The sequence below is a fragment of the Lathamus discolor genome, chromosome 3 (genome assembly GCF_037157495.1).
Source record: "Lathamus discolor isolate bLatDis1 chromosome 3, bLatDis1.hap1, whole genome shotgun sequence".
Taxonomy (NCBI): domain Eukaryota; kingdom Metazoa; phylum Chordata; class Aves; order Psittaciformes; family Psittacidae; genus Lathamus; species Lathamus discolor.
This window is the reverse complement of record NC_088886.1, coordinates 62,021,094-62,048,479: the sequence shown is the minus strand read 5'-3', so window position 1 is coordinate 62,048,479 and position 27,386 is coordinate 62,021,094. Positions and strand designations below refer to the sequence as shown.

At 40.1% G+C, this 27,386-nt stretch overlaps 1 protein-coding gene across 1 annotated transcript; it reads left to right on the top strand.

The window, feature by feature from the left end:
• Positions 1 to 3,052: 3,052 nt before the first annotated feature.
• On the top strand, positions 3,053 to 25,908 carry SH3GLB1 (SH3 domain containing GRB2 like, endophilin B1). Its single transcript, XM_065675577.1, has 9 exons — positions 3,053 to 3,266; positions 7,673 to 7,814; positions 9,989 to 10,117; positions 11,832 to 11,965; positions 12,344 to 12,436; positions 18,573 to 18,662; positions 19,194 to 19,294; positions 24,537 to 24,768; positions 25,433 to 25,908. Exons 1-9 carry the CDS (start codon positions 3,195 to 3,197, stop codon positions 25,538 to 25,540), a joined length of 1,101 nt encoding a protein of 366 aa, XP_065531649.1. The 5' UTR covers positions 3,053 to 3,194; the 3' UTR covers positions 25,541 to 25,908.
• The last annotated feature ends 1,478 nt before the right edge of the window (positions 25,909 to 27,386 follow it).

The following is a 27,386-nucleotide window of genomic DNA, read 5'->3' as shown; positions in this document are numbered from 1 at the left end:
AGTGCTGAGCATTACAAGAGAGACTCGTAAGATTTTTATATACCAGTAAAACTCATTTTAAGCAATGGCAATTTGCTATATAGTTTTTATATATAAGCACTTACATCTGCACACAAGTGAGACAATAAAACCTAAAAAAGGTGAAACATATTCGAGCAAAGCAAACACATACACACAATAGCTTTCAGGCCCTCTCCTTACCAGTGCTAAGGGTACAATGGGAACTTTACACAGCCTGGTTTTGTGTTGGTTTTAATTCCTGGAATCTAACCAGCATGTAAGTAATATTGCTTTGATTGTTACAGTTACTTCCTTTTGCTGGAATTCCCTTCTTGTCATAATGCCCTAGGATTTCCTCTGACTTTATCAGATTTAGCCAAACAATACTTATTATTTGGATTATGAGCTAAACAACTGAATGACCAGGATCATTTTCAAAATGGGAATATTTTAGTTCATTGCCAACGATGCCACATTATAAATGTGGTCTCTAATTGCTAGGCCAGGTGAAAGGCCGTAGAATCATAGACTCATAGAATAGTCAGGGTTGGAAAGGACCTTAAAATCATCCAGTTCCAGCCCCCTGCCATGGGCAGGGACACCTCACACTAAACCAAGTCACCCAAGACTTGACCTGGCCTTGAATACTGCCAGGGATGGAGCATTCACAGCTCTCTTGGGCAACCCATTCCAGTGCCTCAGGACCCTCACAGGGAAGAGCTTCTGCATTATCTCCAACCTGAACTTCCCCTGTTTCAGTTAGAACCCATCACCCCTTGTCCTATCGCTACAGTCCTCGATGAAGAGTCCCTCCCCAGCATCCTTGGAGCCCCTTGCAGACACTGGAAGCTGCTCTGAGGCCTCCACACAGCTTCTCTTCTCCAGGCAGGTCCATTCTTTCAGAATCATAGAATACAATCATAGAATAGTTAGGGTTGGAAAGGACCTCAAGATCATCTAGTTCCAACCCCCCTGCCATGGACAGGGACACCTCACACTAAACCATCCCACCCAAGGCTTCATCCAACCTGGCCTTGAACACTGCCAGGGATGGAGCACTTACAACCTCGCTGGGCAACCGATTCCGGTGCCTCACCACCCTAACAGGAAATAACTTCCTCCTTATATCCAATCTAAACTTCCCCTGTTTAAGTTTTAACCCGTTACCCCTTGTCCTGTCACTACAGTCCCTGACGAAGAGTCCCTCCCCAGCATCCCTACAGGCCCCCTTCAGGTACTGGAAGGCTGCTATGAGGTCTCCATGCAGCTTCTCTTCTCCAGGCTGAACAGCCCCAACTTTCTCAGCCTGTCTTCATACGGGAGGTGCTCCAGTCCCCTGATCATCCTCGTGGCCCTCCTCTGGACTTGTTCCAACAGTTCCATGTCCTTTTTATGTTGAGGACACCAGAACTGCACACAATACTCCAGGTGAGGTCTCCCAAGAGCAGAGTAGAGGGGCAGGATCACCTCCTTCGACCTGTTGGTCATGCTCCTTTGATGCAGCCCAGGATATGGTTGGCTTTCTGGGCTGCGAGCGTGCACTGCTGGCTCATGTTCATTTTCTCATCGACCAGCACCCCCAAGTCCTTCTCCACAGGGCCGCTCTGAATCTCTTCTTTGCCCAATCTGTAGCTGTGCCTGGGATTGCTCCAACCCAGGTGTAGGACCTTGCACTTGTCATGGTTGAACTTCATAAGGTTGGCACCAGCCCACCTCACAAGCGTGTCAAGGTCCCTCTGGATGGCATCCCTTCCCTCCAGCGTATCAACCAAACAACACAGCTTGGCATCATCGGCAAACTTGCTGAGGGTGCACTCAATCCCACTGTCCATGTCAGCAACGAAGATGTTAAACAAGACCGGTCCCAACACCGATCCCTGAGGGACACCACTCGTTACTGGTCTCCAGCCGGACATTGAGCCATTGACCACAACTCTTTGTGTGCAGCCATCCAGCCAGTTCTTTATCCACCGAGTGGTCCATCCATCAAATTGATATCTCTTCAATTTAGAGAGAAGGATGTCATGTGGGACAGTGTTAAACGCTTTGCACAAGTCCAGGTAGATGACATCAACTGCTCTGCCCTTGTCCATCAGTTCCGTAGCCCCATCATAGAAGGCCACCAAATTGGTCAGGCAGGATTTCCCCTTAGTGAAGCCATGCTGGCTCTCACCAAGCGCCTTGTTGTTTTTCATGTGCCTTAGCATGCCTTCCAGGAGAATGTGCTCCAAGATCTTGCCAGACACAGAGGTGAGACTGACTGGTCTGTAATTCCCCGGGTCTTCCATTTTCCCCTTCTTGAAAATGGGGGTTATATTTCCCTTTTTCCAGTCGTTGGGAACTTCACCTGACTGCCATGATTTTTCAAATATGATGGCCAGTGGCTTAGCAACTTCTTGGGCATTTGCAAATCATCATGAGAGATGTTAAAAGAATGGAAATTATTAATATTAGGGACTATTTTCTTCTTCTAATCTTTGTTGGTATTAAGTTCCTAAACTCAACATATTTTCAAATACTCCCTTTGTGATGCTTTGGTGCTCTATCACAGCTGCGTCTCAACTCACATGTATCTAAACAAGCTCTTTAATAAACACCCCTTTCCTGGACTTAACAACTCTTCCCCAGCTGACATTTTCACACCTGAACACTGTTCTTCATGAAGGGCTGACTTACAAAACTGGGCTAAAGAAATGGGGGCTGAGGGCAGGAGACTGGACCTTGACCCCTCAGAGGACACCTGTCAGACGGTTCCAGCCGCGGCGGGCCACCACCAACCGCATGAGGGGACTCTGCCTTTTCTGCCCGCCCCTCTAGCCGATCTGTGCGGTAAAGGCCGCGGCCTGCTCCACGGCGCCCCGCTTCCCCCTCTGCCGGCAGGCGGGCCCTGCGCAGCGCCGATAACGGCAGCGGCCGCCTGACGCGAAGGCGCAGGGCCCTAAGGGGCGGTGGCCCCTCACCCACGAGGCCCCGCCCACCGTCTCCTCACGGCGGGGCCGGGCCGGGCGGGGCGGGGTGGGCGTCGCCGCCGCTCCACCGGCTGATCCGGGCTCTGCGGCGGACGCCGTGGCAGCGGCCAATCGGCGGCGGCGCCGGGCCTGGCTCCGCCCCGCGGCGGCTCCCCACAGGGTCGGGCCGGAGCGGCTGCCGCCGCCGGTGCCTGGGTTGGGTGGGCGCTCGGTCCCCCGCCGAAGATGAACATCATGGACTTCAATGTGAAGAAACTGGCGGCCGATGCCGGTACCTTCCTGAGCCGCGCCGTGCAGGTACGCCCCGCCCGTCCCTGCGGGGGGGCTTAACGGGACTGAGCTTCGTTGCCGCGGCCCTCCCTGGGGGAAGCGGGCGAGGCTCCGCGGGGCCGCCGCTGGGCCCAGCGCGGCGTGGGGCGTTGGCCGGGGAGCTCGGCTCCGCGCTGGGCCGGGGGAGCGGCGGTCAGGAGGGGCTGGGGTGGCGGCTGGGCCCAGCTCTGAGGGAGCGCCCGGCCCTGCTCTGCTGGCGAGGGTTGAGCCCAGAGCCCTGGCCTGACTGGGCAGCGATGTGCTGCTGTCAGTGCCTCATCCTCCAGCCAGCTCCTTCCCCGCGGATCCCCTGCTAGTGCTGGGCATGGCGGGACTTCGTCCAGGCCGGTTGCAAAGCCTCTGGCCTCGGGGGAAGGCTGGGGCAGCCCAAGGTCAGGGCAGGCGAGGAGGGGTAGAGAGCGCCTGGGCTGAGGAAAGGCGGGGGGACGACTTGAGCAGGCATCAGGTGCGAGGAGGTGGGATAGGGTTTAGTCGTGGAGAGGCTGAAGGTGTGTCTGGCCTGAAATAAGCTGGTGCTAAAAATGTGTCCCGCTGTCTGATCGGTAAAATTGGATTTCTCGATGTGACACGTGAAAGTATGTGTCTGCTTAGGCTTTTTGGTTTTGGTTGAGCTTTAGTGTCGTTTTAAGGTTATTTGGTAGCGTATCGTTTCTGCACCAGTCTTCCCCTTCTCCATGCGAAGGGCACTGTAACTGGCTTTTGTTCCTTAGCTGTTGTCTTGAGCCGTAATCCCCTTTCTTTATATAATCAAACCTGAACAGATTTCCTGTAGGGAGGTGGGGCATCCAAGCAGTGTGTAGTAATGCACTTGGGTTTCTCTCGAGTTTTCGCTGGGTCAAACTGTGCGGTTTGAAATGTGATTAGCATTGTTATCTGGTCTGATCGGCCTGGTGTATCGCCCTAAATCTCAATATTCAAGCAGAACCAATGACCAGCAGCACAGTAGAGCTCTGAAAATGCAAACTCGTCGGAAAACATTGTTGTTCGAATTTAAATGAACTTAAAGCAGTCGTTGTGGCTTCTCTTTGTGATGGAGGTCTTTCCATGCTTCAACCCCGGCTTCCCCCCCCACCTCCCCGGCTTCTGCCAGGTCTACATGTTTCCCAGCTCATCTCTTCCTTTCCAGCCCCCGCCCCTTTCCCTTTTCTTGCTGGACAAGGAGAATAAGATGTTCACTCTTCGTTGTAAGATCCTATGATAGGACCTTGCGTTTTCATCCCTTTTGTCTTGACTTTTTACATTTGAATCGGCTTATTGCTTTAAATCTAAGGTAGGTTTTTGCAGTCTGACATGGTTTAAAGGTGGGGTGAACTGTGTTTTACTGCAGTATGCACTTATCTGCATGGTCGGTTTGCATCTGCATAGCTACATCGGTTATCTGCTTAACCTAAACCAAAACTCAGGGGAAATGTGGAAGTAATAATTTTGCTCTACCAGCTGCCACTTTCCCCTGAAATGAGAAGTTTCATGAAGCCGTGAGGGGGAGGAGCAAATCCCTGACATGCCCTTATAGTCTGAGTAACTCATGTTCTGTGTGCTACTGTTGCTTCTTCTGTTTTCCTAAGTAACTGTGTAAGGCCTACAGATAGTGTTGCTGGATAAGAATTGTGATTTTTAGTTTTGTTTTTTCTTAATATCACCAGGATGTAAATTTTCTGGCCTCCAGTAGAAATTATAGATTTGTATGTTGAGTTAAACTCTTATGTTCATGCTTCACTGGATGACATGCTATGTTCTGTCATTAGTTGCTTTGGGATATTGGAAACAGAAATCTTCCACCAAACCCTATAAAACAATCCAACCGCAGGAAGTGGTCTGTAGGAAAACCACTTAAAATCTTCTATTTTAATTTAGAAGAGGGTGAATGCCTTGTTACTGTTTCACAGGCTTATCAGACTTCTGTTTTACAAGGGGACTGGGGCTATTTTACCCACAACCACCTGATATTCATGTTCCAGGAAACTTCTTCCTTCTGTGGACAAGATTATACTGTGTCCAAACTGTCATGCTCTATGTAGCAATCTACAGAAAAATGAAGTTTACTGGCCATCTTAATCCAAAGCCTACCCTTCCTTCTAGCAGGCAGAAAATGCTTGAGGGAGTCAGTCTTGCAATAGTTGCAGTTTGTGGAACAAAGTAGCAAATGGTTATAGTTAGTGGTATTTGGAGTGAAAGAAATAATGACATAGAGTGTAGTAATAGGAATGTGGGTCCTTCCTGTTGCCAGAACCTGTAATTGACAAGCTGCCTGTGTAGCAGTCAGGAACGAGCTGGGCTTCTACTCTTTGGTGGCACGAACACTTCTATTGTTCAAGACCTCTACCTGAAGTTAGAGGCTTATTTTAAAGCAATTTCTCCTCCTAGCAATTTTGCAGTGTTGACTTGAACTGTCAGTTTGGCTGTGATAGCTCAGGTGTATGCAAAACAGCACAATTTCCTTCTGCATGAGCTGGTCACAGTCAGGCAACTTGTACATATATTTTTGAATTGAATAAAGATAGATGGGTGAATTAGATGGCTTACTGATACAGCTTGTTCCAGCAGGTGCTTACATTAAGTAACTCTGACATATTTTGAACTTCTAGTAAAAAGGAAAACTTTCAGAGCTCTAATCCAAGTAGAAAATAGTATCTGTCGATTTTGGAACAATTCTTCTAAGCAGAAGAAACATGCTTGATTCGTAGCACTACCTTCCTACAGAAAAAACAGTTCAAATTTAGGTTTCAGGGTAATCAAGGTAGGAAATCAAGAGTGGCAGCATTGTTTGCATTAAGTTGGTGCTGGAAACCATGCTTCTATTTACTATTACATACTACTGTTTCACATGCTGCTCAGTATTGCTAAATCTTTTTCTTTAAGAAATCTATCATTGTGATATGTGAAATCTATCACTGATGTTCACTAAGCAGTCTTCACACTGCTGAAAAGATTTATGGAATTGTTAACAGGAAGCCCCCTTTTTGTGTACAAATACTCTTCTCTGTAATTAGTAAAAAAACAATTTCAAGACCATTTATATTGTATTGTAATGAAGCTTTCGAGAACAACTTTTAGTAGTTGTTATCTTTTTAAAGAGTTTTTTAAACAGTATTAGTAACACATTCATAAATAAATTCCATTCTTACCAAATGCTGCAACTAAACTTTCTTGTAAAGGCAGTTTGCTTTTATGTAAAGCTGCAAATGCCACAAGATTTATCTGGACTTCAGGTGAGTGTGTTATTGAAGTTGGTTTTATTGTACTTGTGATGGAAATTGAAACAAACTCAGGCAATGTAGTTTACGTGTATTCTTGTTTCTTACTGCCCACAGAAGAACTTGTAAAGAATGAAGTTAGACAGTAAGAATGCTTCTGGTCCTATTATGTTCTTAAAGGGCAAGCTTGTTAGAGATTGAGTCATAAGTCAGGTTCTTCTGAAAATGCCTGACGTTGAACAGGCTGTCAAGTGATGAGATAATCATTGTCATGAGGAACTACTGCTCTGGAAAGCAGCAGGCCAAACCCTCAGTTCCGGTTTTGCTTGGTTCCCTAATGCGAAATTGTGGCTTCCCTTTTGCCCAGAGCACTGGGACTGAAGTACAAGCTGCTTGTGGATTGATAAGATTTGGCATGAATTTAATATCAAGTGAAATGAACTGTCAGCTTGGAAGAGAACAGGTCATCTTACTGTTTCTGTAAGGCATAATAACAGGATCAGTTATATCTAAGCAGTTCATCCAACACTGACTTGTATTCTAAAAAGCAAAACACCCCCAGCCTCAAAGATATATAATCCACAACTTCCCAGGGAAGTTTATTTTAGCTTTTAATCCTTGTCTTTAAAAGCTTTCTCTAATGTCTAATTCTAATTTAAATCTTCATGCTGAAGTTTAAACTCACTACATTTGTCCTGCTTGCTGTGCATAGGGCAACTTTTTCTTAAGCACATTAAAAGGTAGCTGCAATGAGAGTCTGTTGTGTCTTCGGGTTTCACTGTGGGAGAAAGGACAAACTTAATTACAAAATGCAGAATATAGTAATTTAATTGTCTTTGTTACCTTTGCACTTTTTCCTTTTGGCTCATGTTTCAAAGTGCACTATGAAAAATGGGCAAAATGTCAAGTGGGAGTTCTTACTACCAAGTTAAGCTGAGAATTTCTTCATAATGTTTTAAATTACTGTCCTCATTTTGGTCTGATTAATACCTTCCTGCCCCTTTTATTCCTGATAGTAAGAGTGTTGAATTTGCCAACTTTCCAATTTATCCTTAGGTTTTTATTGATGACCAGATAATGGTTATGTCTTTGAAAACATGATCAGTAACTGAGTGAATAGTTAGTGTCTTAAGCTTGTCCTGGGAAATTATAACTATTTTCAACCTGATTGACTCATAGTTCACTGAAGAAAAGCTTGGTCAAGCAGAGAAGACTGAGCTGGATGCTCACCTGGAGAACCTTCTCGGCAAAGCAGAATGCACAAAACTCTGGACAGAAAAAATAATGAAACAAACAGAAGTCTTATTGCAGCCAAATCCAAGTAAGTAGCCCTTCAGGTTTTTTGTTTGCAACTTGTGAGTGAATAGATTTGCCAATGTAAATGTTTACTGCAATAGGTATTACACAAGTTATGACTAAATACACCAGTTTTAAAATTTGAAAGCTGGGATTAGGGAAAGCACATTTTGAAGAGCTACTGAGCATGAGAGACACTGCACCATTTACTGCTACTTCTTTAACCTTTCAAATGGAAAAAGCTTTAGACAGAGCTCCTCAGACTCCAGCACTGGTTCCCTACTCCGGTCACCTTCAAGCTGAATGGTTTCTGAGTTGTTTTCTATTTAATTGAATTTCCCACTCTAATTCCAGAAATCTTAGGTAGCTGCAAGAGCTCTGAATTTCTTCATGGGGCAGATGTAGTGGCTTAAGAAATTTAATTACTGTTTCATTACTTTAAACTGTTAGCATAATACAATTCAGCTTGAAGTGAACAAGATTAACTGAAAAGCTTATCTTTAACAACTTCTTTACTAAAAAATGATTAGTTTGTATTGCTTAAGTATGTTATATCAATAAAGTTTCAAATTTGCTTTCATCAGTAGTGAACCTCTTAATGCAAAACCACAGAAAAAACATGGGTAGAGGAAGAGTAATTTTCTGGTGTGTTAAATAGTTCTTTCTGAAATTGCTGCTATGGGTGGTACTGTTGAAGATACCAGTTTCAGACTTACATCCTATGGTTATCTGTGCCATTCATGGCAGTTGTACTAGGGTTGGCAGCCATAGGAATTTGCTTAGTGTATAATCGAGATTTCAAATGCTGTCTAGTCACTACCATTAGCAAAAATAGCTAAACCTCCTTTAGGTTCGTTCAAATGTTAAAATTATAATGCTGCTAATACATCTGCACTGAAAACATAAATATTCTCCTTCTAGTGACAAACTGAGTTAGGATTTATTAGTATAGGTAAATCATACACTGATAGCACTTCTCTAATGTCAAATAGAGAAATTCTTTATAATGCTGATCTTTGAAGTGTGATTTTTTTTTTTTTTGAAGCCTGCATCCTTTAGTTCTGTAAAAGCAGTATTTAAAAAACAAATGTAAACCCTGAAACAACTAATCCTTTGTGAAGGATGCAATAGAACTTACAGAATATCACATCTCAAATTTTTACTTCTGTCTAGGCCACAGAAAATGATTGTCTTATTAATTTAATTTAGTACTTGTAATATCTGTCCTTTTCAGAAACTTCTAATTGAGAAATAGTGAATCACTAACTGAAGGCTGCTAGCACTGTGTGAGGCAGATTCAGTAGAAGGCTAATATATATATGATAGTGTCTCAGTTATGCTGACCAATCAATTTTCTGATAGCTAAAAATAGTTGGTGTTAAGCACCGGTCTTCGTCTGTGAATGTAACTTCAGCTCTTTGGCAGCCTGTTTGGGAGGACTATCACATGCTGTAGAGAGCTTCTTTTGGTTGTTGTTAATGGAAGTGATCCTGTCAGGGGGAGGAAAAATTACTTTCGGTCACATTTTTAATTGACTCTTTAGGTCAGACCCATGTAATAGTCCAATAATTTTATAGTACTTCTCAGTGCATTTGTCATTTAGTGAAAAATAAGTATTATGGATAAAGAAAACCCATTGAATCTGGATCATTTTAGTTTTACCCTCAGTGCCAGGGGAGACAGTGGTACCTGGGTTTGTCTGTGTCAGGTTAATTTTTGTGACCTTCATGACAGGCTAGTTATTTAAGCCAATGCTGATTAAAGTTGTCTAATTAATAGTATTATTTTCGCTTGCATCAAATTGGCAGGTTTTTTCTTTGTCTTTCTGGTTGTCTATACTATTGCAGGCTGAAATTAGTTCATACTGACTGCATAAATAAATTGGGTGAGTTATGAAGTCAAAACAATTGGTCAGAGAAAAGGGGTGTTGTATCTGCGGAGTTAGCTATTCTAATTAAGTGTCCCTGTTTATGTCAAGGCTTTTTCACCAAAGCAACATGCTGTGGCTTAATATTGTGATAGATGGAGATTAATTATCATATATATATAAACAAAAGAGTGGTTGGCTCTGCTAAGGAGAGTTGTTCTATCATGCTTTTACAGTGAAGACTTCTGGACATAATTTGAAAGCCTGTATAAATATGCAGTTTCTAACTTGTATTTTGAATGACAGTAATTGTTTCAAATAAACATTTTTAGATGCCAGAATAGAAGAATTTGTGTATGAGAAGCTGGACCGCAAAGCACCAAGTCGCATGAACAATCCAGAATTACTAGGCCAGTATATGATTGATGCTGGAAATGAATTTGGTCCGGGAACAGCCTATGGTAGGTAGAAGCAAACTAATACATCTTGTGTAGCAGAAATGAAGGGAGGAAAAATCTACAGATCTAGTTTCTCTTTATGATATAAAATGCTGTTTCTTGTCTTCCTCTAGATAACAGTTCAATGATTTTTGTGTCAGGTTGAGGTGACTTGATGTATGTCTTTGAGTATTAGGGGATCAATGCTGAGGCTTCTATCCAAATCTAGAAGCAGAGTCTGCTGTTGGAATGATAACCATCTTTGTGGATGGATAATTTTCTTACCGGATCAAATCATTCTGAAATTTATTTTCCTCGTTGGAGGAACACATCTGACAACATTTATGCATTTTACTTGTGGTGTAGAGTGAAAATGTTACGTGAAATTAACTTCAGTAAGAAGTCTTTGAACTTTACAGCATTCCTGCTTTTTGTAATATACAGTATTTTGCTAAAGGTGAGAGTATAGAACATAATCTAACTTTTCTTTCTTCTCCAGCAAATTTATATACCCATGACAGGAGGGTTGGGGGTGTTTATAGCTAATATTTTTTCACTGGCATTAATCTGAATTCTTAATTCTAATGTTCTCTAAAACTCTTAAAGTGGCTGAGAAGAGATCTTGCAGATAATTTAACCATCTGAAATGCATAGGTGTCTGTAGTACAGTCAGCAGTGAAGGTCTGATAGGAGGGTAAACTTTCATTCTGGGAAGAATTACTTCTTTATATCTGGAAATAATGGTGTTCCTTTTCAAAATGAGGAAAGGGCACTTAAAAAAAGTAAATAGTTTATAGAAGATGTAATGGATGCAAAATCAATAATGCAGGGTATGTTTCTCTTACTTCCTAATGGTTTATGCGGCTATCTGTGGCCTTCCTTCTGATCCCCAGCCTCAAGTCTTGCTTTTTAACATCAAATAGAGCCGTACTTTCAGACACACTGTCCCTTAACTTGTAGAATTTTTAGAATTCAGGCATATAACACAAACTATCAGCATAAAGATAGATACACTGTGAGCTTTCATGTGGTGTCACAGACATGTTAGTTCTCTGAGAAGTTAGCCTCTTTTATACCTAAGCTGTATCTGCCTGTTGAAACATAGTAACTGTATTCTTGGTACACTAACTTGAGATTGGATACCTAGCTCGCAACTAAGTGTCTTAAGTATTGTTTGGTTGACCACAAATGCATGCTTAGAAGTTGGAGTAGATGGGGATGGAGTAGATGGGTATAGAAAAAGGCACTTTTTTTTTTTTTTCCAGCAGCCAAGTGAGCTTTTCTTTGCTACCAACTACTCTTGACTTAAAACAAAAATGTAGTGTAAGGGGAGGAGGTTGTTGGCTTAAAATAGTTAGGTGTAATACCTAGTTCTTAAATAAGTGTTCACAATGGAGTATGCCATAGTTAGTGGCACTTCTACAGAGCTGCATCTGTTCTCACTGAAATCTTGTTTTGACCTGTGATTGTTACTAATAAAAATGGTTTGGTTTAGTGCATGGGCTTGTTTGGTTTGGGGGGTTGTTTATTTTGGTGTGTGTGGGATTTTTGTTTGGGTTTGGTTTGTTTCAATTTTTTCTTGTAGCTCATTCAGATTTCTTTTGAGAGCCCTTGTGATGGCATTGGGTTATCTTTTAAACTGCTTTCCTAAACCTTTCTGCCTGTAGGAACCTGTTTTGTTTTTGTTCACCACCTGCCTGACTCACTCTGAAACTTAGCTTTCCTTTTTTCTCTGCAGGAAATGCACTCATTAAATGTGGAGAAACACAAAAGCGAATTGGGACAGCAGACAGAGAACTCATTCAAACTTCTGCTATAAATTTTCTCACTCCCCTAAGAAACTTTATTGAAGGAGATTACAAAACTATTACTGTAAGTTAAATTGTCAATTCTTCAGCATTTCACACCAATTTTAACTGTATATCTTCAAAATGAAGTAGATGACAATAGGGCATTATTGCTTTCCTCAAACTAATGTAGAAAAACTCAGGTAGAATTAATGCCCTTGGTGAGTTTGCCCCCCTTTTGATCATGTAAAATCCAAATAATTTTGAAAAATTGCTTTTTGTAACTATTGTTCTATTGAATGTATGTATCTTCAGTATATAATGTGAGAATAATTAGGATGTGATTCTGCTGCTTCAGCTGAAGAAGCTTTTGTATGTGATCATTAAAAAGACTTCCAAGTAGAAAGGCTTTTGCTTCTGAGTACATGTACCTGTTTTCACAAATTAACTTCACTTATTTCAGAAAGAACGAAAGCTATTACAAAATAAAAGACTGGATTTGGATGCAGCAAAAACCAGATTGAAGAAAGCAAAAGTTGCAGAAGCTCGAGCTGCAGTAAGTAGAGTTTGTGCATTTGGTTTTTTTTTAACTTACTGATATATATTTATAAAGTTGACTGCTTGGTTATGTTTCCAGCCTTATCTTCTCACCCCTGCTATTTTTCTGGGTGCATGGTAATAAATGCCTCAATAGAACACAAGGAAATGAAAGTGAATTACTGATTAAGGTGTTAGTCTTCTATTTGTAGGTATTTCATCAAGTTGAACTTACTTGTCACAAGTAAATATTCTTGCCTTGTTCTATATTACATGAGCCTATACTGCTACTTGCTACAATCAGCCAAGATGGTTGTAGATACAAATCATACAGAGTTCAGGTTTTGGCATTTGACTCTCCAGAAGTGTTCAAGAATATGTATAATTGTTTCCAACTGATGAACCTATCTATACTTCTCTATATCAAAAGTATTTGTAATTTACTCTTTCTATATTGTTTGCTATTTCACATCACCAAACAGTGCAAGACTCAGCCTCGTATCTTGTAACTGTTCTTATTACCTCACAAAATGCTTGTTCAAGGAGATTGAAATTACTATAGACTTAAAAGCTCTTGCTTTTTAAACTCTTAAAATGCCTCTAAATGAGGGAATAGATAATTGAATGTATGCAACTTTGGCTTACAGTATTTTCAGAGCTATCTTTTGACTGTGTTCCTAAAAGTATAGCAGTTAATGACTGATAGTAAAGTGTTTTTTCTCATAAGGGTTAAAGCACACAGATGCTGAAGAAGTATGGATAATTTACATACACAGGGACAGTGTATAAGAGGCAGAAGCAGGGGTGTCAGATTTTGTTGGCTTCTTCAATTGGACCACTGTCCTGAAAGATCTTGGAAGACTCACCTCAGCTTTGTAGATAAAGCACCTCCCACCTTGGATAGTGATCCTTCTAAAGAGGAAAACATGATCTCTATGTGTATTGTAATCTTCCTTGTCAGGTACACTGTCCTTGTGTATTTAAATTGTCTGTGGTTAAGTCCATGTGTGCATTTCCCCTTAGGTTATGTAAATTTTATGCAAAAAAGTTACTTCTCTACTTGTTAAGCTTTCTTAATTTGTAAGACTAGCAATGGAGAGCAGAGCAGGGTTCTGGTCTGCTAGCAGTGGGATTTGGAAGCAATGTATAGGGAAGCAGTGGACAGTGAACTTACTCCTTTGGCTTTGTTCACAATGAAGTTTAAAAAAGAAAAAGGTATTTTCATTATTAACTTCCTTTTGTCTTCTGGTAGCAGGTATATGCCTTACTATCTAAAGCAATAGAAAGACCACAGGGAAATAGTTCCCCTTAGGCTTGGTATTAAAAGAAAGGCTCTATACTTGAGTTTTTTATTCTATAACCAGTGTAATCATCCAGAGCTTGGTGCTTGGACAGAACTGTTGACAGTTGCTGCTACTGCTTGAGCAGTCTTAAATATTCACATAGCAAGTAATTCAGAGGCTTATGCACAAATGGATTAGTGCTGGTAGAGCATGAAACTCTAGGCCTCTTACATGCCTACCTCACATGTACTTCAATTTTATTTACATTATAACAGCAGTGTGCATGTTTAAGAAATATTGGATTGTAGAATTTCCAGAGAAGTGAAAAAATTGTCTCATCACCCTCTGCAATATAGAGATGAGAACTAACTTGGATATAGATGTGATGCAAATGTTTCATCTTCTGGCTCGCTCATTTATGAAGATATCTGACAGTCTGTGCTGAACTGATAGGTTAGCAAAGTGTATTGAGTTATGCTACAAACTTTTATGTCTTAAAACTTTCTTTGACAGGATAAAGTGATAAATTTCATCTACATTTGATTATTTTTCTCCCTGTTATAAGGATATTTAATATTTGATAAAATTACATTTTTACTTGCTTACTGTACAACTGAAGTAGCTTAGATCAGTATTTAAAATAGAAACCTGAACAGTTTTATCTATATTTGGTTCACAATCTTGCTTAGCTTAAACTTGCAGCGCTTTGTGCCAGTAATCTGTTCTCCTGCTATATTCAGTGTTTTAACTTGCTTTTGTCTTTTATCTATGCACTTAAGCAACTAAACACCTCTCAGCCTGAAGAGAATAACATTATGGTAAATGTCTCTTACGTGCTCAACTTGCTGCATGTAAAATGGCTAAAGGTTTGTTGGCCTCCTGTGTTCATTCATTTTCCTATCAAATGTTTCCTCTTGCTACCCAGCTCATTTTGGTCTTGTTTCAGATGTTTTCTGTTCCAGACTGAATTGATATAATGTACTAAGTGCACTTATGTCAGTACAGCATTAGATGTTGGTTTTATCATAATATTTCTGGTATACAGTATTATTGAAGTATACAGTATTATAATTTTTATGAATTTATGAGTGTAAACTTAGGATGCAAAGGAGTTGATATTTTTTTTTATCACTGCTGAAATTAATTTCACCCATTGAAGGGACAGGAATTACTTCACTTTCCTGGTTTTGCTTTAATATAAATAAGAGTGAATTATGTGAAAGTGCCAGAAATAGGTAGAAATTATTCCCTTCAAGTAATGTTTTACAAATTGCAATCTGAAAATGTTACATAAATTAATGGCTTAACTTGGAGTACAGTATATCCTAAATGTGTTGCAGGGCCTTGTTAGCTAGCTGATTTTAGCACCTTAATTGTGGAAGTAGAAAAGGTGTTAATTAATCATCTAGAGCATAGACTGTGCTGTTCAACCTGACTTGGTTTGGGTCTTGAACGAGCACAGTATAGTGGATTTTATCTAATTAGTGTTCCAGGTTTTTCAGTTGTAAGTAGATAAAAGAGCAAATAAACTTGTTATAACATGATTTTGCAATCTTTATACACATTTCTTCCTACCAAAGTCACAACTATGTCATCTTCTTACAACTGCAGAAAATGAAGGTTAGAACTGCATTGCAAGAGGGAATTGGAGTAGCAAGTTGAAGTAATTAACTTCTAGAGTAAATTTCCTGCAGTTCTGTGATTTATTTATTTTTTTTTTTTGCTGTACTACTTGCCATTACTGTAATACTCAGTTTGAGATACCTCTGTAGCATTTATAATTGCATTTAGGTTTCAATAAAAATGCTTGTGCAATAGGAAAGCAGTAATGAAGTTAGCAAGAGAAATCATTCATCTGTTTCATTCTCTACTTAACATGGTGGTTAAACAAGAATAGCTTTCTGTAGTTTTGTAATGTTTTAACACATTATGGTAACTTAAATTCCTCCATAAGGTAACGCAGTTTGTATGATCCACCTCATTTTCTAAGTAATGTCTTGTGTTGTAATAGCTTGTTTTTAAATAAATTCCTTTAACGTATAAGTTCTACAAGTCATACATACCCTCCTTGGTATCTAACTTACTTCACAGATGTAGTGCTATCCATGCTCATCGTAGTTTCATTGTATATGAAGTGCTTTGGGCAACTGGCTTATGCCTCCTTAAATCCCTGTGAAGTTCTAAGGGCAGGAAAGTGGTTAAAAGCCAAAATATAGTTGCATCCTGTATTGAACCTACCACCAATGCCTAAGTTTGTGTTTTTATTCTCCTCCCTCCCCCCCTTAATGCTGACTAGATATGGGCTGAGGAAGTGACGAAAGTAAGTAAACAATTAAGAAGTTGCAGAATTTTGAAACCATAACTTATGCGGGTCTAATGTAATAAAGGATATTGCATGTTGTTGATTCAGTCTAATGTTGGCAGCCTTATGCATTACATCAGAATACACTGGTTTCCTCAAGGGCCTTTCAAACTCCAGTGGTGTTTTGAACTTCTAGGCTTGTTTCATGGTAAGCTGTTTCTGGCCAGCTCTCTCTTAGTACTATATGATTCTTATGCAACAAGATACAAAAGAAAAAGAGCAACAAGACTTCCTTCCAAATGTACTGGTATGCCATCCTGTTAAAAATGACCTCTTAAGAATGAGCTTATTTGAACGTTTTCAGAAAGGTTGGGGTCTAATCTAAACTGTCCTCAAAAACACTGTTCAACTTCCCACAACATGAAGTAGTAATTTAAGTGTTGTGGTGCATGCATGAAGCTTGGAAAACTTGGTTTTGGAGGTTGGTGGTTTGGGGTTTGGTTTTTTGGTTTTTTGTTTTTTTTCCCTACCTTTCTCCCCAGTGTCACTAGAAAATGCTGTGCTTAAGCAAGTGAAAATTGCCCCTGGGCTGAAGGCTGGTTCATAAATACAGCATTAGACTGGGGGATAGGGTCTGAAGCCTTCTCCCTTGTCATGCTATCTCTTGCACAGGGACACACTCAATGGAGCTAATGGAGCATTGGTGATAGCTTCTCCAGTGCTACCAGAAGGGCTTTTCTCAGATGCACTGGCTCTGACAAAGCAATGCTGGGAACAGGCTGTGGGAACCTGTGCTAACAGTTAAGAAAAGATTTCTAAGGGAATTTTTGTAGAGGATGGGAAATAAAAACAAAGGGTAGTCATACAAAGTAAGGGTAGTTGTAGGGAAGGGGCTTTGGAGTATGGTTTTTAAAGGGAGGAACTAGGTAGGCAGCTGTGGGAGGCATTAGGGACTTGCTGTCAGAAGCTGGGATGTGGCGCTTTGGCTGAAACCTTGGGGGTTGTGAGATAAAATAAATGAAGCTTTTTCTACCCCAATTTTCTGTGAGTTATGGTGCAAACATAGGGTGTATGTGTAGGGTGTGAGAGTTCAGAGATTTGAACTGTAAGAGGTGGGTTAGGTCACCTTTGATCCTAAAGTTTGAGAACTATTTTGCTATTTAAGTGAATGTGTCTGCTGGAGCACTTGGTACTGTTGTGGAAGAAGATGGCAGGGGAGCAGTACTGCTGTAACAAAAACTAATCTTGATGCTATCGGACAATGAATAAAACCATTTGCTTTTCAGAGACAACGAACTTTGAAAACCTAATTGGTTTGTAAGCTGATACATGCACTGCTATCAGTTTTAAGAAACACACAGCTGCTTCCTCACTGTTTGATTAATGTGAAAGCCTTCCCAGCTGCTGTGACCTCAGATGAAAAGCATTTCTTGGGTAACTGCATTGTTCTGTGCTCATTGATGTTGTTAAGATCCTTCTGTGTGACTCTTCATATGGATCAGCATTAGTGGAATGCAGGAGCAGAATGTTTGCTAACACATGAAAACCTTTTGAAACCAGTGTTCTGTTGGTATCACCTCATGAGTTTTCCTGAAAATAGACTTCCTTACTCTGTTTTGCTGAGAACAGTAATTGCTGCATCTTGAACTTAATGCAAATTCTTGCCTTTGGGTTGATTTTTAGAAACAAGGTACTAAGCGCATACAAGCACCGAGGCAAGGGAATCCAGATTCCAGGCTGAGGGTGTTCTGTCTTGAAACAGTACATTTTAAATCTTACAACACATTTTTATGTATTTGTGGGATTTGAGTAGTGTCCTTTTCCTTTCTCTCCCTACCCCAAATACTCTGGAGTAATTTCTGCTTGTGCTAGATGAAAGTTCTTTAAAACTGCTACAACAGTGTTAATGTAGTTAAAAATTGCTGAGAATGATATGCAACAAGGAATAAATTTGAGTTATTTAAATATGAAACTTAAAGCAAGTAATTTTTTAATAGAAATTTTACTCTAATTGAAGTTAGAACATTTGCTATAGTTTTGGATTTATTTAAAGATACCTCAATTACAAGCTCCAGAAATAGTTGTAGTAGCTTGGTGGCCTGTATAAGACAGTAATTTATGAACTATCCTGTTAAAACTTGCCCTCAAAGAAATTATGTTACAGCTGATTGCTGCTTAGTTACAAGACAAAGACAATGTGAGGTTTACCCTAAATTGCTTGATCAGAGCCCTGGTGCAGACACTGTTATGCCAATGAACACTTGGTTTGTAATTGGGAGAGGTGGGATAATACTGCAGGCAGAAAAATGCCTGCCTTTTGCATACACTGACTCCATGAGGTAGGTGTCTGATAATAAAGCTGTTTCCTTGGTATACAGGACCTCAATGTTTCTGAGCCTAAAGGCAGTTACTCTTTCTGCCTAGATCTGCGAAGTGAAAGCACATTTCAAACACCTAAACTTGTGATGAATGCATTTGTATGAGTAGCTCTTAATAAAATGGAATTGCTTTAGTCAGAAGGTATAAAAGAGTGCATTGTACAAATACCTAACGTTCATCCTTACTTTTAGTCTGAACAGGAAGTGCGGATTACTCAGAGTGAATTTGATCGTCAAGCAGAAATTACCAGGCTTCTGCTGGAAGGAATTAGCAGCACGCATGTGAGTACCCAGAAGACACTGAAGGGCAAAGTCAAAATTGGGGTACTTCCTAAAAATCACTCCATTTAAGCTATTTGGGAACTTTGGGCTATGAGGTTTCACTTCAATGTGGTAAAGCATCAAACTGTTGTTTGTTTTGGTTTTTGAGTTCTAGTTTAATAGTTACTGAATCAGTCTTCTGTTAACCTTGAAAAGACAGGAGCTTTCATTTTTGTTCCTTAAACTCAATTTCCCATTCATCGAATTAGCTGAATGTTGAAACTGCAAAAGCATCCTAAAATATTTACTCTGTTGTGGAAACAACGTGTGTAACTGGCATGATACTTGCACAGCACCTGTTTTTTGTACTCAGATAATAATTTTTATGTCATTTTATCTCAGTTACCTGGTAAATTCAGGCACTCTGCCTATGCAGGATAAATCCCTATGTGATAATGTTGGTGTTAGCACCTGACTAGGAGACCAATCATTCTGATGTGGCATAGTACTTCTACAGACTAAAAACTTGCTTTTTTTTTTGCTGTATTACAGGCACATCATCTTCGCTGTCTGAATGATTTTGTTGAAGCTCAGATGACCTATTACGCACAATGTTACCAATATATGCTGGATCTCCAGAAACAACTTGGAAGGTAGTAATACTGTAAAAACTTCAGAGAAAAAACACACTTTTGCCTAAGTGCTTATGAATAGCAGGAAACTGATGTAAGAGTGGTGAGTGCAGAGGCATGCTGGACTGAAAGGAAATATATTTCTTCTCAGGTATTTAATACGTAATTACCCCAGTGCAAACTATATCCCTAAGCCTACACACAGCACTTGTGCCTTTTGAGGGTTAATTTACTGAGATTTTGTGCATTTCCTGATTGAGGAAGGTGAGCCCATGGTAACCTCATTTAACGGCATAAAAAGGAATTCCTGGAGATACACATATAGCCATTTGTCTTCTGCTTTATGCTGTGCGGTGTGTGTAAGTTTCTGTACTCTCGGTAAATTCCTTTTACCTCTCAATTTGCTGCAGGGCACTACCTGATTTTCAGTGGAACTGTGTTCTCCATTGTTAGGAGAATTGCCAGCATAGGTATTGTATCTAGGTAGAAGTGTAGCCCACAATATCTATAATCAGTAATCCAAAGTGCTTGCAATGGAATGAGCAAGTTTGTCTAGTTCTATTGTTTCTTGGGTTTAGCATTTTAAAGTAAGAGAAAAAGCTATTTGGTGTTAGTGTTCCTGGTGATGTAAAGATAGCTGCATAAATACTTCTCATGAAATTTCACATTTCTAATTGTTTTTCACAAATCAGCCTTTCTTAGGGTTATACCAGACCATATTATGTAGGGTGAGCATATGCATTGAAGGACTGTCTGTACTTAGTGTCTGTTCTGAACAACTGTCTCTATAAAGTATCTCTGTTTATGTTTTTCATGATAAGGAAGTAAAAACAAAAGTGTTCTTGAGTCTTGTCCTTTTCCTGACCTGCAGCTTCCTGTGGTGTTTATTTCCTTCCCTCAGTTTGTTTGAATGGGTAGTTTAAAGTCTTTAAAACTGGTTTGCCTAGAAAAAGCTCTACATCTTTAAAGTTATATTCCATTAAAATCAGTATTCAACCATAAAATTTGGTAACTCATAAAAGCATTTACTGAAAGCTTGAAAAGAACTTTACTGGATTAAGAGCAAGCACCTCTTAGAAGTTAAGTGAGGTATATTTACACAGCTATTTTGAGAGTATGTTTCTAAAGTCTGTACTCTTATCCATATCTATTTACTAAGCTGAAAGCTTTAAGCATAATACCCTTAGCCTAAGGAAGAATGTATTTCTCTTTAAAATCTCTTGCTTTAGGTTGTACAGCATGTTTGGAATAGCTGGTTTTGTTTGTAAACAAAATCATTGTGTCTTTCAAATTTGTGTAAACTGCTACCAGGTGTAAAAGTGTATTTGAAGAAAGTACTGCCTTCAGGAGAACAGAAGGATGTTTCTTTATGTGGCTGTGATCTGATGAGTGTTTTTGATAAGATTGCTAGGACTGCTAGACAACCAAAAGCATGGAAGCTTTGAGGAATCTTCAGTGCTTCCAACAGCCAGATGAATTTTCTCTGCCTATTAAAACAGTCATGGTATTAAATCTTGGGTGTGTCTTTCCTTCCTTGTGCAAGGAAGTCCCACTGAACTATAACAGAGAGCACTGGGGCAAGGTCTCAAGTTGTGCTTCTTGCTTTGGAAGACTCCTCAGTTTATAGGCATTGGGTGCATAGCACTTGCATTAAATAAACAGATGAGCAGGATATGCATAATGTTTTCCTATGCTGCGTGTAGGCAGATACAGTACCAAATAGTCTTTGCCAACTCAGCTAGATTTTGGTTGTATTTGCCAGTGCTGTGTTGGTTAGTAAGGCATCTATAGTGCTGAGTTACACATGTTCTTCTTGCACATTTAAGAATGACATTGTGCCATATTCTCGTAGGAAAGCCAAGAGCTGTGAGTGACTTTTTTGTTTTGAAGCTGTTGGCAGACCAAAGGTGTTCAGCCTTTAAGTGATCCAGTTTGTTACTTGAAACAGAAACCTGGTTATCAGAGTATGTTACGTTTTACCTGGGTCAGAATCTAGGGCATAAACCCTAACCTGGTTCACACTGAGAGTATTCAAGTTCGAAAGCTGAGTACTGACTTTCCTGATGTACTCTCCAGAGTCAGCTGTAGAGAAGGTGGGGGGAAAACTTCCTCTCGGTTCTCTTTATATAAATAGACATGGGTTTATGGATGTTTCCCTTCAAGGCAATGCCAGCTGCTTGTCCCCCTTCTGCATCCCTCTCCTGTGGGGCTGCTTAAGGAATTGAAACTCCCTGGTTAAAAGCAATCTCTCTTCTTCTTTTTTCTTAGTTCCTCAGAATGAATTAAACAAATCTATTTAAAATATTCTGGTACTCCAGCTGTTGGCTTTTTCCCTGTTGATACCTGCTTTTGCTCTGAATTTTCTCAGCTTCCCTAACAGCCAAGCCTAAGCCTTGGCGTCATTGTGTCTTTCAAATTACCTGTCACTAGTCCCCTACTCTACACTGTGAAACTTCTGTTACTGAAGTGTTCTCCCAGACAACCTCTGTATAGCTGAAGCTTTCCAGTAACATGCCTACATCTGGCTTTGTAAAAGTGAGACTTAATGCTTCACTGATTGACAGTGGTTATAAAGCTCTGGCTTTCTTTTCCCCTAGCTGTACAAATCGGTGACCCTTTGAACTGAGAATGATTTGCACGTAGTCACTGCGTTAACAGAGAACAGGTTTAGCGGTGTATTAAGCAGTAACTTAACAACATTGAGGAATAGCTGATTGTCATTTCAAATCCCTCGATTTGAATGCCAGCTAACCAAGTAATAAATACATCATGAGGCACAGCTCAGTTATTCCTACAAAACTGTGTGGTCTAGCTTTTATTCCCTTCATTGTGATCATTTGATTTGCTCTGGGAACATGGTGAATTGGTTTGACAATCTAATGTGGCAAATGAAAACAAAAATATCAGTGGGGTTGCAGTCTCTTCTCCATGAGTTGAACCAGTTCTTGATGATGAAATGGGGTCAAGGTAAACCAGAGGGGAAGTGGGGACTCCCTCTTTTGGACACTATTAAACTGTTATGTTCACTCATAACAGTCTCCTGAAAGTCTACTCAATTTTTACTCAGTCTAACTGTAAAAGGGTAATTCTGTCCTTTGCACTATGTTCCTGCTGTTTTCCCTGCATCAAATACAATGGTGAATGTGTTTAACAACCTGTTCCAAGGGAAAGTTAGTAATCTTAATGATTTTTGTTAGATCAGGTTGTTGAATCAACTCAAAAGCAACAGATTGCTGGATCTGACTTAAATGACAGAGAATGAACATTTGCACAAAGGACGAGTATAGTTTATACTTCATGTGTTAAATTTACACTGCCACCCTGTTGGAGTCGGGGACAGGCAATGACATGTCTCCATCTCAGATGTTAATGAAAAGGTATCTATGTAGGAAGACTGATGAGGAAAGTTATGTGGGAATGCAGTGGCTAGTTAATGCATAGACCGGTCAGAAGAATCGAAGGAAATGCAGCTGCAGTTTCACCTCATCCTGAGTCTGTGCAGCTTCTGGTTACTGACCCTTTTACACTGCATCAGCTCTACAACTTTTCAAAACCTTCATTGACCTGCTTTTAAGGTAGAATCAGATAAGGCTTGGGACAAAGGTAGCACAAGGCTGAGGAATGACTGCATCAACTGCTAGATAAGGAAGCTTAGTCTGCCACAGAACTGCATTCAAGGATAGAGGGCAGAGTGACGTGAGATGGTATTGCAGCTCATCATTGCCCCCATGCTGTTCCATTCCCCTTGTCCCACAGAATCACAGAATGGTTGACCCTGAAAGGCACCACTGGGCGGGGGGGGCACATCTGGTCCAACCTCCTCCTTACTCAAGGCTACCCAAGGCACATTACTGGGGTTTGTGTCCAGAAAGGTCTTGAATATCCAGAACACAGGAACTGCCTGCGTTTTAGTTTATGCCTGTTGCCTCTTGTCCTACTGCCTGGCACTACTGAGACGAGTCTGGCCCCATTCTCTTGACACCATCTCTCCAGATATTTATACACATTGATCAGATCCCCAGAGCCTTTGCTTCTCTGGGTGGAACAGACCAGTTCCCTCAGCCTTTCCTCACATGAGAGGTGCTCCAGACCCTTAATCATTCTAGTAGCCCTTTGCTGGACTTATTCCAGGAGTTCCATGTATCTCATACTGGGGAGCCTAGAACTGGATACAGTATTCCAGGTGAGGCCTCACCAGGCCTGAATAGAGAGGATAACCTTCCTCTGCCTGCTGGCAAGGCTCTTCCTAATGCACCCCAGGATACCATTGCTGCTCTTGGCCACAAGGGCACATGTCTGGCTCACTGAAAATTTGTTGTCCGCCAGGATCCCCAGGTCCTGCTCTGAGGAGCTACATTCCAGCACGTCAACCCCTAACCTGTGCTGGTGCATGGGGTTATTCCTCCACTTGCTGCTTTGCTCTCCTTTCTATTCCTTCCACATCTCAGCCCTGTTATTCTGTCCTTTCCCTTGTGTTGGCTCTGGCTCTCATCAGTGTTGGGTTTTTTATTCAGCTCATTAACTCTGTAGAAGATTATACACTTTCCTTTTTATCTTCTTCTTTCTCCAGGCAGGTTAATGAGTTGAATTGACCTCACAGAAGGGTCTGGCAAGCATTACAGCTGTTGCTGAACAAGCAGCAGTGTGACCTAGAAAGGAGGGGCTTAAGTTGATATAAGTTGATCCTTAGTATAACAAATAGTTTTGTTTTACAGCATGCAGTTAGCTGAATCAACAAACTGATCTAGGTTACAGAAATAGTTGGGGGGGGGGGTTAATTCTTTCAGAGGGAGGCTGTGTTTTTAGTCTGCATTATATTTCCCTGTCCTGGTTCACCAGCACTCTTTTGTGTAGCTACATAATTGAGGAATGAGCAGGAGGAGGTGGAGGCTGCTTTTACTGGCAGAGCTGTAAAAGAAATGTTTATTAAACTACAGCCTGAATTGGGTCTGACCAACAGTGCATTCTTGGCTTTGCTTTTGTTTTGTTTGAGGCACTTACCAAGTCTTTTTTTTTTTTTTTTTTTTAAGGTATTTCTTTTTAAGTATATTGGTTTGATTTGTACTACCGGTTAGGGAGAAGTATCTTTATTTAGGTTATACCTTATTTATATAGGTTATCAGTGCTTTTCTATTACTGCTGTCTAGTGGTGTTTATTCTGTAGTTTGCAAATGCAAGAATGCTGATTCAGGCAAGGAGGCAGGTACAACTCCCCGTGTAGAACTGATTCACTCAGAAGCCTTTGTTTCATTTTCTCCCACAGCTTTCCATCTACTTTCCTCTCTAATAATAATCAGTCTTCCTCAACTCCTGCGCAGAGTGTTTCTGCTCCCTCAGTCTTGGCTTCAGCCTCTGCTTCATTGCCTTCAGTAAGCAATTCAGTAGTTACTTCAGGCATCAGTGAACTGAAGTCATCAAGTGGCAGCAGGAAAGCTAGAGTTCTCTACGATTATGATGCTGCAAACAGCAGTGAATTATCACTACTTGCAGATGAGGTAAGAGTTTTCTATGTACCTTCAGCCAGTTAAGATGTGCAACATCAAGAAATCTGTGTAACTGATTTTTAATTAAACTTCAACAGTACTCTTATAGCATTGTCCTGTACCTGTATATTCTAATATTCTATACTGGGAGTTATCATGTTACACCAGCTTAGCTTGCAAGAACATTTACTAGACAACCACAAAAAAAGGTTTTCAGACTTCTTTGGGTTTTAAATGTGCATTATTAAAATATTTCTATTTGACTTTTTTCTCATTTAGACAGTGACTTAGAATCTGTGTCCTAAGATTTTCTGTTAAGATAGAATATGTGAACAGCATCTGTCTTGCTGTCATGCACTTGAAGATCCAACAAACCTTCTTTTAGAGTGCCTGTTAAAATTGATGGTGATGGACAAGTTTTATAGATAAAAAAATAATAGAAAATAAAGAGTAATGAATAGAATTTCATCGGGGGGGGGGGGGAAGGGACTTTAGAACATGCTACTTTTCCATTGACCAGTGAAATAGCTTTTATAAACACTAGGTTATGTTTACTTTAAATGCTCTATTTGACTTGGTTAATCTCAATTCTAAGACCTTGGACATCACATGAAGGCAGACTGCAATTCTTCTTCCAGGCAAGGAAAGGTTATAATTGTGTGTTTCTGTTTTTTAGGTGATAACAGTGTACAGTATCCCTGGCATGGATTCAGACTGGCTGATGGGTGAAAGGGGAAATCAGAAAGGCAAAGTGCCTATTACTTATTTAGAACTGCTAAACTAAATGGTTGGCCTGAATAAAGACTGTCAATTATGGCAACACCATATTTATATACAATTAACGTTATGTAAGCAGGTTTTAAGTGTCTTCCATGTTATTGTCTTGAGGGACAAATACCAGCCATTAGAAACTGGCTTTTCTGCCAGCATGGTTGCATGGTAAATACTCTATTCAAACATAATGTGTTTAAAGCTTTTACTTCATGTGCCAAGAACACGTTTCCTACAGATTTGTTTCTACTGAAGTTTTCACTAATACAAGCTTATACTTTTGAGTAATCTAGAATGAAAGCAGGAGGTACTGTTTTCTACTGAAATTTTTCATTAATGGCAAAGCTTTTCTTCACATAAAATAAACTTATTGTGAACTGATGCAGGTGTAATGCACATTATTTGAATAACCAAAACTAAACGTGAAACACAAATCTTAAAAGAAGTCCATATGGTTCTGTTCCCAACACTTGTGGAGTTAGTGTGCTGAGGTATATATGGTTATCTGCTGAGTAACTTCTGCGTTTAACCACCTTTGAAGAATGAAAAGGTTGTTTTCTGTATGAATATTTAAGACAAATTGCTAGTATGTCAAGACTTGAAACCGCACCTAGGCGGATTGACACAAGCTAATGACATATGTTCTGACTTGTTTTTCATCTTGCCTTGTATTTCTTTCCTTTCAGTTGCTTTCCAGAAAAGAGGGTAATTAATTTTGATTAGTAATTATACTCTTTCAATTGCAAATCAGCCTTTAAGTTAAATTAAGCACTGCGTTTTGCTACCCAAATATGCACTGTCTCTCTATGTCTAAGTAGTTCTATAGATGAGCATACAATTGTTCAGTTTATTTATTTTAATGAAAATCTGCATGCACAATTCTTATGCAACAGTTGATTGTCATGTTCTCATTGGATTCAAGTTGCCTTCCACTCTTCTGGTTTTGCAAGAGGACCTCCTTTAAATGTGTGGGGAGGAAAATAATGTTTTAAACCTAAAAATGGCTGACAGAGCTAGTATCATTTGCAAATAACATAACTTTTCCCTAAATGTTGCACATTTCAGTGTTTCAGAAGCAGCAGATTTTCAAGGCTGTAAATAGTTTAAAAGGATGGATAAAGGGGAATCATTTTAAGTTCCACTATATTTAATTAGTTGATTTGACTTGCAGTGACAAATTCTTCCAATTGGGAAGGAAATAATTTTCCTTGCAGAAGACCCAACACTGACAGTGGTCCACTTTAGCTCTTGGAGAACACTGGTACCAGGTGCTTAGCTAACTCCTTCTGATCAGCAACCTTGCTATGATAAGTCTTTAAATAATTTTTAGCTTTGTCATTGCAAACATGCAGTGATGTGGAAGTGGTCTAGTGTGAGGTGTCCCTGCCCATGCAGGGTCATCAGAACTAGATGATCTTTCAGGTCCCTTCCAGCCCAAACCATTCTATGCTTCTGTGAAACTCGGCGATACTAGATATCCAGCCCATTTCAGTGGGATGGATAAAATTGTATTCATTTTGGTGATGTGGTGCTTTAATTAAAAAGTGATGGTTTTGGTTTTGAATTGCACTTCCAGAAATACCTTTTTTTAGAGTGCAGAGGTTACATGAAAACAAATACATTGAGTTGGTTCATCAACTGGAACCTTCTTGGGGTAACTACATAGAAAATCCTAGTTTTATTCAGTCTGTTAAATGCAAAGATTAGAGGAAACAATCCTAATAATTACTGATTAATTAGAAATAACCATGAATAATTCATGATGCATTGAATAACATTAATAGGAAGATAAAGCCCTACAGTTCAGAAAAAAAAAAAGAACTTTAACTGCAGTGGTGGTTTTCTCCAGTCCTCTCTAA